This window comes from Nothobranchius furzeri, chromosome 19 (genome assembly GCF_043380555.1).
Source record: "Nothobranchius furzeri strain GRZ-AD chromosome 19, NfurGRZ-RIMD1, whole genome shotgun sequence".
In the NCBI taxonomy this organism is placed as follows: Eukaryota; Metazoa; Chordata; class Actinopteri; order Cyprinodontiformes; family Nothobranchiidae; genus Nothobranchius; species Nothobranchius furzeri.
The window spans coordinates 12,678,790-12,691,562 of record NC_091759.1 but is presented as its reverse complement, the minus strand read 5'-3'; the positions used below and the strand labels follow the sequence as shown (position 1 = coordinate 12,691,562).

General features: G+C 39.8%; 1 protein-coding gene across 1 annotated transcript; it reads right to left on the bottom strand.

The window, feature by feature from the left end:
• Nucleotides 1-5,957: 5,957 nt before the first annotated feature.
• On the bottom strand, nucleotides 5,958-12,048 carry LOC107394404 (pro-opiomelanocortin). The gene is made up of 3 exons (XM_015973326.3): nucleotides 11,478-12,048; nucleotides 10,672-10,802; nucleotides 5,958-7,614 (listed from the first exon to the last, which is right to left on the bottom strand). Exons 2-3 carry the CDS (start codon nucleotides 10,786-10,788, stop codon nucleotides 7,096-7,098), a joined length of 636 nt encoding a protein of 211 aa, XP_015828812.1. The 5' UTR covers nucleotides 10,789-10,802; nucleotides 11,478-12,048; the 3' UTR covers nucleotides 5,958-7,095.
• Between the last annotated feature and the right edge of the window lie 725 nt (nucleotides 12,049-12,773).

The following is a 12,773-nucleotide window of genomic DNA, read 5'->3' as shown; positions in this document are numbered from 1 at the left end:
ATTAACAACACTTGTTTTTTTTTTTGTTGTTGTTGTTTTTTCAGTAAATCCTAGCTAAGAAGTTTAGTGTGAGAGAGCAGCTGTTAGTTTCTGTTCAGCCTGACTGAGGGAGGTTTTTGTACGACGGGTTTTCACTGTGTGAACAGACGCTGGCTGTTTATCAAATGAAAACTCTGACAGTAATAAACTGCAGCATCTTCAGCCTGAACTCCACTGATGGTCAGAGTGAAGTCAGATCCAGATCCACTGCCTGAAAAACGATCTGAGATTCCTGATTGTCGGCTGGTAGCGAAATAAACGAGGAGTTTAGGAGGTTGTCCATCTTTCTGTTGGTACCAGGATAAACAGTTGCCATTTACTCCCTGACTGGTCCTACATAAGATGGAGACGGAGCGTCCCACAGCAGAGCTCACTGCTGCAGACTGAGTCACTGAAGAAGAAGAAGAAGAAGAAGAAGAAGAAGAAGAAGAAGAAGAAGATGTCATTTCTATAGCGCCTCTCAAGATAAAAATCACGAGGCGCTTCACAAAAACAAAAACAAAAAATAAAAATGTAAAAATATAAAAAAGCATTTAGAAAATGTTTAAATATATATGTAAAATGAGCAAAAATAAGCAATTGCGATTTAAAAGAAAAAATGTTAAGAAGGAGAGAGAGTGAATAGGAAAGAGGGAAATCAGTGGATCCTGAGGAAGGTGGAATAGGTGGGGAGAGCAGAATAAAGAGAGAGTGGTGAAGAAGGTCATACAAAAGCCAGCTTGAACAAGTGAGTCTTCAGCTGCTTTTTGAAGGAGACCACTGAGTCCACTGATCTCAGGCTCAAGGGGAGAGAGTTCCAGAGTCTGGGGGCCACAGCAGCAAATGATCTGTCACCTTTGGTCGTTAGCCTGGTGCTGCACAACCAGTAGGCTTTGGTCACTGGAACTCAGGGACCTGCTGGGGGTGTAGGGACTAAGAAGATCACCAATGTAAGATGGTGCTTGTCCATGTAAGGCCCTATAGACCAGAACCAGGATCTTGAAATGAACCCTGAAGTTGACTGGCAGCCAGTGAAGCTGGAGGAGAAGCGGGGTGATGTGGGTGTGTTTGGAGGACTTGGTCAGAAGCTGAGCACAGGCATTCTGAACCACCTGTAGACGGTTCAGGGAGGTTCTGCTCAGACACGTGAAAAGAGAGTTACAGTAGTCTAAGCGTGAGGAGATGAAGGTGTGGAGAACTGTCTCAAGTTCAGAGTGGGACAGAATGGGACTCAGCTTAGCAATGTTCCTGAGATGGAAGAAGGAAGAGCGAACAAGAGAACTGACATGAGAATCCAGGGTGAGAGCTGGGTCAAAGGTCCCACCAAGAGTCCTGATGGAGGGTTTGGTAAAAGAAGCAAGCTGACCAAGAGAGTCTCTGACTTTGGGAACCAGCTTGTCTGGGGCACAGATGAGGATCTCAGTCTTATCTTCATTCAGCTGTAGAAAGCTCCCAGCCATCCAGGTTTTAATAGAGTCTAAGCAGGTGTGTAACAGCTGCAGCTTAGACATCTCATGGGGCTTAAAGGAGATGCACAGTTGGATGTCATCTGCATAAAGATGGTATGATATTCCTTTGAAGGAGCTCAGGATGTGCTGAAGAGGAAGCAGATAGAGGAGGAAGAGCAGAGGCCCCAGCACAGAATCTTGTGGGACACCATGGGTAAGAGAGGTGGTGGAGGACTGTGACCTGACCTCTGGACTCTGAGGAGACAAAAGCAGAAAGCAGCTTGATGCTTTTGTGGGCTTCATTCCAGAGGGACAGATGTTCATAGAGGAGAGGAGTTGGATTCTCTGGACTTTACCTGTGAAGCAGCAGCAGAGGAGAGTCCAGATGAGGACGCAGATCAAAGTCATGGTTTTGATCAGGAGGATTTCCAAGTCTTCTGTTGTGATGAAGGACAGCTGTCAGTCATCCAGTCTTCAACTCTCAGGACTATAAACTCTCCCAGAGCACTGGAGCATGGTGCTGCTGATGCAAAGTCATGCTCTATGGAAATATGCTGACTCACTCCAGCAAGATCCTTGTTGTTGTCATGACAACAACACACAAAAAAGGAAGTAGCACATGTTCAATCCATCTGAGGAACAACATAATAAGTGTGTACCAGGGCTGCTGTCTTGTGTACATTTCAAAAGCTTTTTAACAGTTTTAAGACAAAGTACAACCTTCTTGTCTGGTTTTGAATTAATCCATACAGCAGAATGTTAGAGCTATTAATACGTACAAAGTCCAAGTAAGTAAAGTTTTACGAGCAGTCGGTTTGCATGCTTTTTTTTTCAAGTAAGCAGAACTAATCAAAATCTTTCTATTCAATTATGTAAAGGTGCAACACCGTCATCTGCTGGCATGTAGGCAAACAACTGCTTGAACAACCAGCAGTTGTCAGCTGTCCACCAGGTAACAGGGTCCTCTCTCTCTCTGCTACAAACAAAAAGCAGGTGTCCTCCAGGTACACACACACACACACACACACACACACACACACACACACAAGTAAAAATTATATTTGACTGAGTCCAGATGAGCCAAGCAAGGTAACGCAAGGAAACGCCATCAGAGGAGCCGTCTGCCCCGGCAGCATCAGCTCTTCCACACTAAGTCAGGGCACTCAGCGGAGGGGGAGCATAGACCCCCACCTATAGAGCGCCCAGGAAGCTACAGTCGACCACCGCTCCCGCGACAGAGCGCTCCTACAGAGGAAACACTGGATTAAAATGAGTAAAAATATAATAAAGAGCTAATATAAATGACAAAAGTTAGAAAATAAGTAATAAATAAAATCATATAGACAGTAAAATAATAATATTAAATAATAAAACTGCGCTAAAATATAATCATATAAAACATGCAAAGCAAGTAATAAAATATAATCATGTAAAACGAGGAATAAAACTGTAGTAAATATTTAGATAAAAGCTAACCTAAAAAGATGGGTCTTGAGCCTGGACTTAAAAACATGAACGTTCTCTGCAGCCCCGAGGTCCTCTGGCAGCTCGTTCCAATACAGAGTCCCAATCTGAGGGAGAAGAGAACAGACCCAAGTGGTCCTCATGCTTTTTATTATTATTTAGGTATATTGTAACTGCAACATAGTCTCACACTGTGTTCCATGTTGCTGTTGAAGTTCTATTATGTGTAGTCTAACATGCCACCTCTAGAGGGTGCTATTGGCTAACGGATGAATAGATAAGCCAACAGAAGTCGGTTGCAAGCTCTACTGAGACTAGCTTGTGAGAAGTGTGGGTTTGTCGGTTGAAGGAAGAGCTGGAGGAAACTGTTACGAGTTTCACTTCGGGATTAACGGCAGATAATCAGAGGTGGGAAGAGTACTAAAATTTCCTACTTAAGTACAAGTACCAGTACTTTGATCATTTTTTACTCAAGTACAAGTAAAAGTACTTGCCTAAATTTTTACTCAAGTAAAAGTAAAAAGTATCGTAAATAAAATATACTCAAAGTAAAAGTTACTTAGTTACATTCTTGTCAGCGTAAAGATGGTTACATCAGTGTAAAAACCACAACACCGGTTCACAACACGCTCCTGTGCGCACGCACACACACACGGACACACACACAGTTTGATGGAAGGATTTCTATCCAATTGGTGAGAGCAGGACGTGCACACTGATTGGACGAGGTTTTTCTAGGATTGTACGTTTCAATTGTGATTAAAATTATTCTTTATTTTGAAAAAAAATGTTAATTTTTAGATGCCATCAGTGTGTGAGGTATCTCAATGCTCTCATGACAAAACTCTAACATGAGACTGTGCTCTAACCTGTCACATAACAAGCTAAATGAAAGTCAAACATTTCAGATGGACTGTATGACAGCTGCTAACGTTGGCCCTGCCCTACTTTACCTCTACATTACAGTTCCTTTATCCATGTCCATCCTAGAGCTCCTCTCTGACCTTCATGCTTATTTAGAGCAGCTGATTTTTAAAGTTAGCAGAGTTCATCCTTGGTGGTGGGTTCACTCACTCATTTAAAGATATCGGCCAGAGGCAAAATTCGCTTGAACAGCATGTGTAAATGTGTATTAAAACCTTAGATGAAAAAGGATTTTGGATTTTGACGTGTGGAATTGTAAGAAAATCTGATGTTTGTGACCGGCGCGGGAAAAACAGAAACTAACACTTTAAATTCATGCATTAATCTCCTCTGTAACACTTTAACATGTTTTAAAAGGCTTGTATCATGATAAGTTACACCTCCCAGACCAAAGATAGGTCCAATATAAGATAAAACATCATCATGAACACTGCAGAGACGTCATTATTTATGAAATATATGTTATTTTCCTTTTCCTGAGCCATTAATTCAGCCAAGATACAGGATACATAGATTTGATGAAACCATGCTGTCTCATGCAGTCCTATATGTGTAACACACACACACACACACACACACACACACACACTGCAGCATGTTAGAATCTTTTGAATGACTAATATTGAACTGCTTTTGTAATAATTTAATCTCTTATTCTGGAGTAAAATAAAGAAACAAGCTAAATCATCACATATGTGTGGCATCAAGAAGCATCTTCTGAGTTCAAACACAGGGATGGAGCACAATGTTTACACCTGAACAGTATCAGGATGTTTTAACTCACAGAGGCCTGCAGGTCTTCTGTTTTATGAGCAAAGCGCTGAGAATCTGCTTGTTATGAGCGCTAAATGTTATTTTGCCGCTGCCGTGCAGAGCGGTAGAGAAACACAATTCAAACATGGAACCGAGTCTGGTTACCGAACCGAGTGGAATTGTGATGACGTCACACCGGTGCTTGAAGGTGCGGGTTCCAACCATGGACGTAATTTTTTTGGGGGGACATGTCCCCCCCACTTTTTCCAAAGTCAAGTTTTGACCGCAGCACTTTTTACCATCCAAAAACAACATTACGCTATATTAAATTGTCACTGGTTGAGCTCTAGGACCAAGCGGAAAACAACTGTTTGTGCTGAAGCCTGTTTCCCATTAGAGCATACTGTAAGGATTCAACCCCCCCCCCCCCCCCCCCCCACCCCACCCATACCCCATCCCACCCCCACTGACACACACACACACTTCTAAAGTGAAAATTACGTCAAGGAGAGGAGGGAGAGAGGAGGTAAACGGCGAGTGGATCACAGGGACTGAACTGATGTTTTCGAGCAAAACTGCGGTAAAAATGGCTGTTTGCCCCCCCACCCCACCACCCCCCACCCCACCCCCCACCCGTTTAGATGCTGTGCTCATGCAGGTGTCTCTTTCTGTCCCGATGCTGCTACACATAATATTTTTAATTTATTAAGCCTACAATTTATTTTTACTCAGTAACAGATATGATTTAAAATGTAGCGAATTACAATTCTTTTTTAAAAACGTACTCAAGTAAAAGTAAAAGTACAGATTTTAAAAACGACTTAAAACATATAAATATACAAAAAAGCTACTCAATCACAGTAATGTGAGTAAATGTAATTCGTTACTTTCCACCTCTGCAGATAAGCATGGACACTGGTCGGTAGACGAGCCGGAAGAAGCGGAAAAGAAGAACATTGGTTTAATTCCTTTCGGCAGCACACAGCCAATGAGGTATATTTGTATGTTTTCTGACTGCGTGTTATTCTATGGGAACCACTTGAGATTAAAGCCACAATTTGTATTTTATTTCTTTAAGAGCTAACGCCTGTTTTGTCCATGTTTTCTGTAGTTTTCATGGTGGATAAAGGTGTGTGGAAGTTCATTAAATTCACCAGTTGGAGGAAACCACTTATGTCCGAACGTGCTTCAGGGGAATTACATATTTCTTTATTTTTAATATATATGTCATTCCCTTATTTCATCTGCAGACAAAAGCATCACTACTTCAGGAAGTACACTGGTTAAACCCTTACACTGGTAATAGCTTATAGCTGGTGCACTTGGTTTCTATTCAGTGATGTCAAATATATTTTTAAATATTAATATTTACATATTTGTTTTTGGTCTAATTTATCCAGCTCCAGCTTGTGCTTGTCACAAAAAAAATCCACACCATGTCTGTGGTTGCAAATAAATGTATATTTGTGCTTCTTTTACAGTTTTTATGTACATATTGTGAAATATCATTTTTTTTCCAAAGCCTTTTTCTTTTTTCATAACAACTGAAGCAAAGATGGAAGCAGGAGCACATCAGAAGTTTGCACACAAAAAAACACAAACATTTTAGTGAATTGTACATTCAAATAGCTGAGTTTTGAATTGTCTTTGTCACCATTTTTATGTTTAAAAGCAAAACACTTTTTTATTTTTGCAAGAAGTAAAATCTGTGAAGTGAAAAACTTTCAAAACTATATATAAAAACATTAAGTTATTCTTTAATATCAGTGTGTTTATCAGAAATGCCAGTGACTTTAGAAATATTTGACCGCAAATATTATTTGTAGGTCAAATATTTGCTTTTAAATGAAACTCTGCAGAAGACAGAATGTTTTAAATGACATTAAATCAAAACATTTAAAAACGATTTAAAGTTTATGGTTATGATTTTTCCTTTTTCCGGCTAATCAACACATTTCTCACATTTGTTACATAAAAATTTCAAATGTGGTTTAGCTTCTTTAAAAAACATGCGCAACAAGCGCCCTCTTGTGGCTAGATGAGTTATAACGTGTGATTTGAAAAACAATGAATTAAAGCAACAACTGTAAAAAAATGTATTGGTTTGTGACAGAGTTAATAAAGTTTTAATTCAAAGCATGACCAACATTTCTGTCACCGTGACCAGTTGCAGTTTTAGCTGTTTCCTCATCCTCAGAGCCACAACTCAGAAGAACAATGAAAAATTCTGAAATATTTAATTGAACCAAATTTTTGACTTCTTTAAAACAATATTCATAAAATGACTTTTTTATGATGCCGTGCAAATCTCGTGGCAGTCCGATGATTATTAGGTAAATCTTAAATTAAATTAAATGATCAATATTTTCTGTCATGGAAAGAAAAAAGGTTTCTAGTAGAGCCAAATAAAATAGTGAAAGAACATGTCTGCCAGTAAAAATTCTCTTTCTGAACAAGTTTTCATTTCCTGCTCATCCTCCCTCACTCCTCACTGCTCCCTCTTCTCCTCCTGCACATCTTTGTTGATGACGTTTCTGAAGAGTGTGAGCAGGGGCCTCTGACTGTGCTCGTCCCAGCTCTTCATGAAGCCCCCGTAGCGTTTGCTCACCATGGGACCGCCCCAGCGGAAGTGCTTCATCTTGTACGGCGTGTCTTTTTTATCATGGAGGTCGTTTGAAAGCTGCTCCATCTCCTCTTTTGCTGCCTTCTCCTCATCTTCAGCAGCTGTCATTTCCCCGGAGAGCTCCCTCCTTGTGTTTTCTCCAGGGAAAAGTTCAGCCGACTCTTCCTCCACTCCATTCCCGGTGTAGATTTTGATCGGGCGGCGCTTTCTCCCAAGGGGCTTTCCCCAGCGGAAATGCTCCATTGAGTAGGAGCGTTTGGATTGAGGTAAGGAGGAAAAAGCTAAAAGAGAAAGGGGATCTGATGAAGGAAAAGGTCGAAGATGGAGATTGCCAGGTATGAAGGTCATGTCCTGTGAGTCAGACTGACAGAGCTGGATGCACTCCTGCAAGACAGAGGAAAGAGAAAACTGAGTCAAAGTCAAACATTTGGGGTTTTTACTCATCCTTAAGATGTTGCACCCTGCTTTGTGCATCCACTGATGAAAAAGCAAGCTGCCTACCTAGAGAAGAGGACGTAGCATCAAACTGATGCAAAGTAAGGTTGGAAAATGTGAAAATGCTATTGTTAAAGCTGAAATGTGGTGTTTTTTTCTCATATGGCACCTCCTAGAGGTGCAAAAATGTATTGCACCTTAAGCCCCTCTCCCTACTTCTGTGATTATGACTGGAAGCAACTCCTCTCATTTGTGAGCACACGCCTCTAGCCAGCCAAGAGAGCTAAAACACACCGTTTCACATTTGATATTCTCACTTTTTGCTGTTTATTCATATATTGTTACAGCCCCCATAATTTCTCCTGAGATCAGCACCCTGGACAGCGCTGATGCACGCTGCCTCTCTGCTCTTTTTCCTGCTCTCCCTCTCAGCACCTTGGAGAGAGGCACATTGCTGTGCAGCACCAGCTGAAGCAAATCAGCAGTCAAACAGCTTAGACTTTAATTTAATTTAATTTAATTTAATTTAATTGGATGTCTGACGCTATTGGCTAATGCAAAGTTGTGTAAGGTTATGAAGTTCATGGTTTTCAACTCCATACAGCTGGCCCCTGGGCACAATAACACCGTGTAGAAAACCAAGGTCGGGTTGTTCCTCAGACTGTTTACATTCCAGGAGAAGAGTCCGAAGGAGAAGAAGAAGCTTTACCTAATCAAAGTACTTTATTTGTGATTAAAATTATTAAGCAAAACAGATGTTGATCAACAATAATCAAGTGAATGATCTGTGAAATAAATATGTCATGAATTATGTTTAATGAAACCAGGACTACGGTGCAGACATACTGATCCTCATCTCCATAGAAATGCATGACACATTGTTCCAACCAATCAGAGCTTTCGGCTGCCGCAGGAGAATCTGGTGTTGACTTCAAGTGTCCAATCTACTTTACTGAAACTTATCAACAATTCAGAGATATAAAACAAGGCAACGCCATTTTAAGAGTTCCATTTTGACTTCAGTTCTATTCACCATCATCCTAAAGACAAGCGCAGCCTGGCCGGATGCGTTTTCTTTAAACTAAGAACTGTGAAACGGGAGATTTTCGTCGTTTAACAACCAGACGACGTCCTTTCAAAATAAGATCAACTGCTGACGCTGCTGAATCGTACCGGGCCGACCCTCCAGACGGGTTTTGAAACGTTGTGACCGCTGCACCGACAGCTCCATCGTACATCCGAGGTTTCCAGACCTGGCAATTCCTGATCTACTTGGGAGACCCCACTGGGTACGTACACGGCAAAATAGCGGCTCATGTCATCACTTTATAAGCCTCGTGATATCTAGTCATAACAAAGACGACCAGATTCGATTACATCATCCTAGAGAATCTGAACCAGACCCACACACACACACACACGCACCAACACAACATCCGAATCCATTCTCATCCATCACAGAGTAGTCCTGGTAGATTGTTTAGAATTTATAATTCAGAAATTAAAGATTCTCAAACGATCCCATCTCTCTCTCTTTTATTGTCTCAAAGTCAATACAGAGTGTTTAATTAAACTCCCTGATGATAAAAACAGCCTATTCTTCTGTTTATAAAAGTGAACTACTAACAGTGTATTAAAATACAACTTTGGTTAGTTACATCACTTTGATTCCGTTACAGTTGTTTTCAATTCAAATTGCATGGGGCTCTATTGGACAGAGGTGGGCCTACCAAAAATAATCGACATATTGCCTAAATTATATCACAGAACATGGCAAGTCTATCACTTTTAAAGATTGCTTAAAAAAATCCTACATAAATCCTGAAAGGGGGAAAACTCTGGAATGCAGCTTTAAATGTGAACTCTAGATTCTAATTTCCCTGTTCATTGAATTGTGTTAAATAGTAATAATCATGACTGAAATATAACATAGTATTAAATATATAAAACTAAGCTGTCCAAAATGTAAAACACTGAATTGTTGAAGCAGTAGTGATGCCTTTTAAAGGATTAGTAGGCAATGTTGGCTTGAATTTAGCACCACCTGGTGTTCTGTTAAATAAAAGTGAAACTTATCTCTTTGCTGTGCCTTTGTTTTTTTTTAAACACCTTAATCTAAATCTGAAATGTCTCCTCAGCCTTCATTATTTTCTACAGAAACGATTTGTCACTAAATCAAACAAATTAGCTGTGTTCACAATCTAAAACATGCAGAAGACATGCTGGAAGCAGACTGAAACACGCGGCGCGTTAGCTCCGCTTGTGTTTTCCAACAGGGGCCGGACCAGCACTCTTAAGTTGCAATTGCAATATCCTTGCCTCATAGGTCAGCAGGGGTCTAAGTGACATATTATTAATCCTGTAATGGGTCATTTTAGCACATACTGGCTCAAGAAAATAGTTTACAATATGAAAATGTTGCATGCATAAACCCATATACCCACTTTGGTTCAGTCAAATTAGTTTAAATTAAAATCAGGTCAGTTTTTTTTAACATAACAAACTCGACATAATAAAATAGATGTTTTATTGATAGAATACCACATATTTTCTTTGAGTCAGAAACCTGGATTCTTTCTTTGTTGCTGTTAAATTTTTCTACATATGGTCAGTAAAGACTTTTGTTCTTACTGTACAAGCCACAAAGAAGCTTTGACGTTCAGCTCTACTTCAACTTCTTTAGCTTACCCCATAGAAGCAAAGATAAAGAAATGACAGTTGCAGTTACCCTAAAACATGAATTTTCTGAGATTGTTTGAGTGTCATGACCTATAAAAGACATATTATAATGATGTTACCACATCTGTATAGTGTCCCAGCTGGATCTGTGCCCAAATAAAAGAGGTGCAAATATAGTTGTCACATGAAAATTGCAACAATTTAACTCGGTGTGTGTGTGTGTGTGTGTGTGTGTGTGTGTGTGTGTGTGTGTGTGTGTGTGTGTGTGTGTGTGTGTGTGTGTGTGTGTGTGTGTGTGTGTGTGTGTGTGTGTGTGCGCAGGTTTACCATCATGCTGCTCTCAGAGTTGAGCTCCTGACAACTGGGAAGATCCCAGCAGTGGCCATGTGCTCCTCTGACCACGCCCACCACGGCTGAAGCCACCAATAGCAACACAGGATGCATCCTCCTGTGTTCTGCTGCATATTTAGAGAATAAAAGGCTATTGTTGCACAAACTTCAAGGATACATTTGTTGTTGGGTTTTTTTGGGGGGGGGGGGGGTATTTATAACTCTTAATTATGACCGTCTGATCAGTGATCACCTACTTTATATCATATTAGATTTAAGTGTGTACTGAGCTTAAGAAAAAGTCTAAACTAAAATCAATCTAAAAAAAATATGTTTGCATAAAAAATTATTATTATTATTGTTATTACCAAAAAATGCCAAATAATGAAATAAAAGTTTTCATTACTTTTTGCATAGTGTGTAAATTAAAGGGTTAGTTTATAGCATTGTTCCTATGGCAGAAAGACATTTCATAAAAACTGACAGTAAGATGACCCAATGGTGACGAAATACTTGTAATTTCAATTTTAAGCTATTTTAAAGCTTTAAAATCCTGATTAAAATAACAACCAATCCCATTAATTCCTGAAAGAAAGAAATATACATTTTCATATTTGAGCAAAATAGTTCATTAGCAGTGAAAAGAACCAAGATCATGAAAAAAGTTACTGTCAGCTGTTTTGATTTTTAAAATCATTTCTATCACAAATATCCTTAGAATGTTGTTTTTAAGCTTAAAGCATGACAATAATAATAATAATAATAATAATAACTCTAAATAAAAGAATTATGGCAATATTCACCTTCTGTTTTGCGTCCTTTTGTCCTCTTTTTCTTTTCGTTTTTTCTTCCAACAGATTCCTGTCGTCTCTCCTTCTGTCCCTCCAATCGATCTTCGACTTTATACCCTTTCAGCCAAGGACACACAAACCTTTGATGACATCACGGCCTCTCCCCGTCTTCTTCATTCATACCAATAAACATGAATGAGTTTCTTCTTAATGGACAATCAATTAAATGCTTCTGTTTGCTTTTTCCACCCATCGTCATCATCATCATCACCATGATCATTACCATCATCATCATCATCGTCATCATCATCACCAGTCATTCTAAACAAAAATAAACTTTCAGGGCCGGACATAATTCAGTTATGTAAAATAAATAAATCCTAGTGGTAAAACTTGCGCAAACTAGAACTTTTCATGTTAACGATGCTGTGACTTATTAAGAAGCTCAATTTAAGGTACAATTATTAATTAAATTAGTATTCAAGACCCACATAAAGGTACCAGTTATGACTTTTAACAAAATAATCACCTGTGCATCAGCAGTACTTATGTATGTTTTATTATGTTTTTGACTTTGGATTCATTGAGTCCAATGTTGACATATTTTAATTCATTTAATATAATTAGAACTAATTATGTTTATGTATTTAGCAGATGTTTTCTCCAAAACGACTTACGGGCGATGATAATCCAGCCTGCAGGTTGGCCTTGAGGCCAGGGGCACAGATAGGATTTTCAAACCGGGGGGACAAAGTTCCAATGTATCCTCCCCCAAACACACACACACACACACACACACACACACACACACACACACACACACACACACACACACACACACACACACTCACACACGTTAGAGCTGAGGAAAATAATCAAATAATCGATGCATCGGGATGCGGACATAAACGATTCTGCATCGTAGAAGAGTACGCCATAATCGATTAGAGTGGAATGTAGTTTTGTTTTTTAATGGCGGCACCGGCGCAGCATCCAAATCTGTCAGAGTGAGCGTCCTCCACATTTACCAAGTGGTTCTGCCTTAATGTGGTACTACAGGGCCGAGCGCTAGAGTTGTAACCTGAGACCGAACCGGAACCGAATAAGTCCGACCGCTTCTGTTGGATTTGGGCCGTGAATGAAGTTAATTGAGCGGGTTGTCGTGTGGCTCGCTCTCACAGTAACTGAGAGAGAGAGAAACATTGTCTGTTCACACACGAGAGAGGATCTGTGGACGCTCCTCCAAACATGCATTATTATTTTCTTTATTATTATTTCAACTCGAAGCGCTCAGTCAGACCGAGTGTT

Coding starts and splice junctions, on each gene's coding strand:
- LOC107394404 (XM_015973326.3), bottom strand. CDS start 10,788: ATGCATCCTGTGTTGCTATTGGTGGCTTCAGCCGTGGTGGGCGTGGTC. Junction 7,615..10,671: donor ACTCTGAGAGCAGCATGATG/GTAAACCTGCGC, acceptor TCTGTCTTGCAG/GAGTGCATCCAGCTCTGTCA.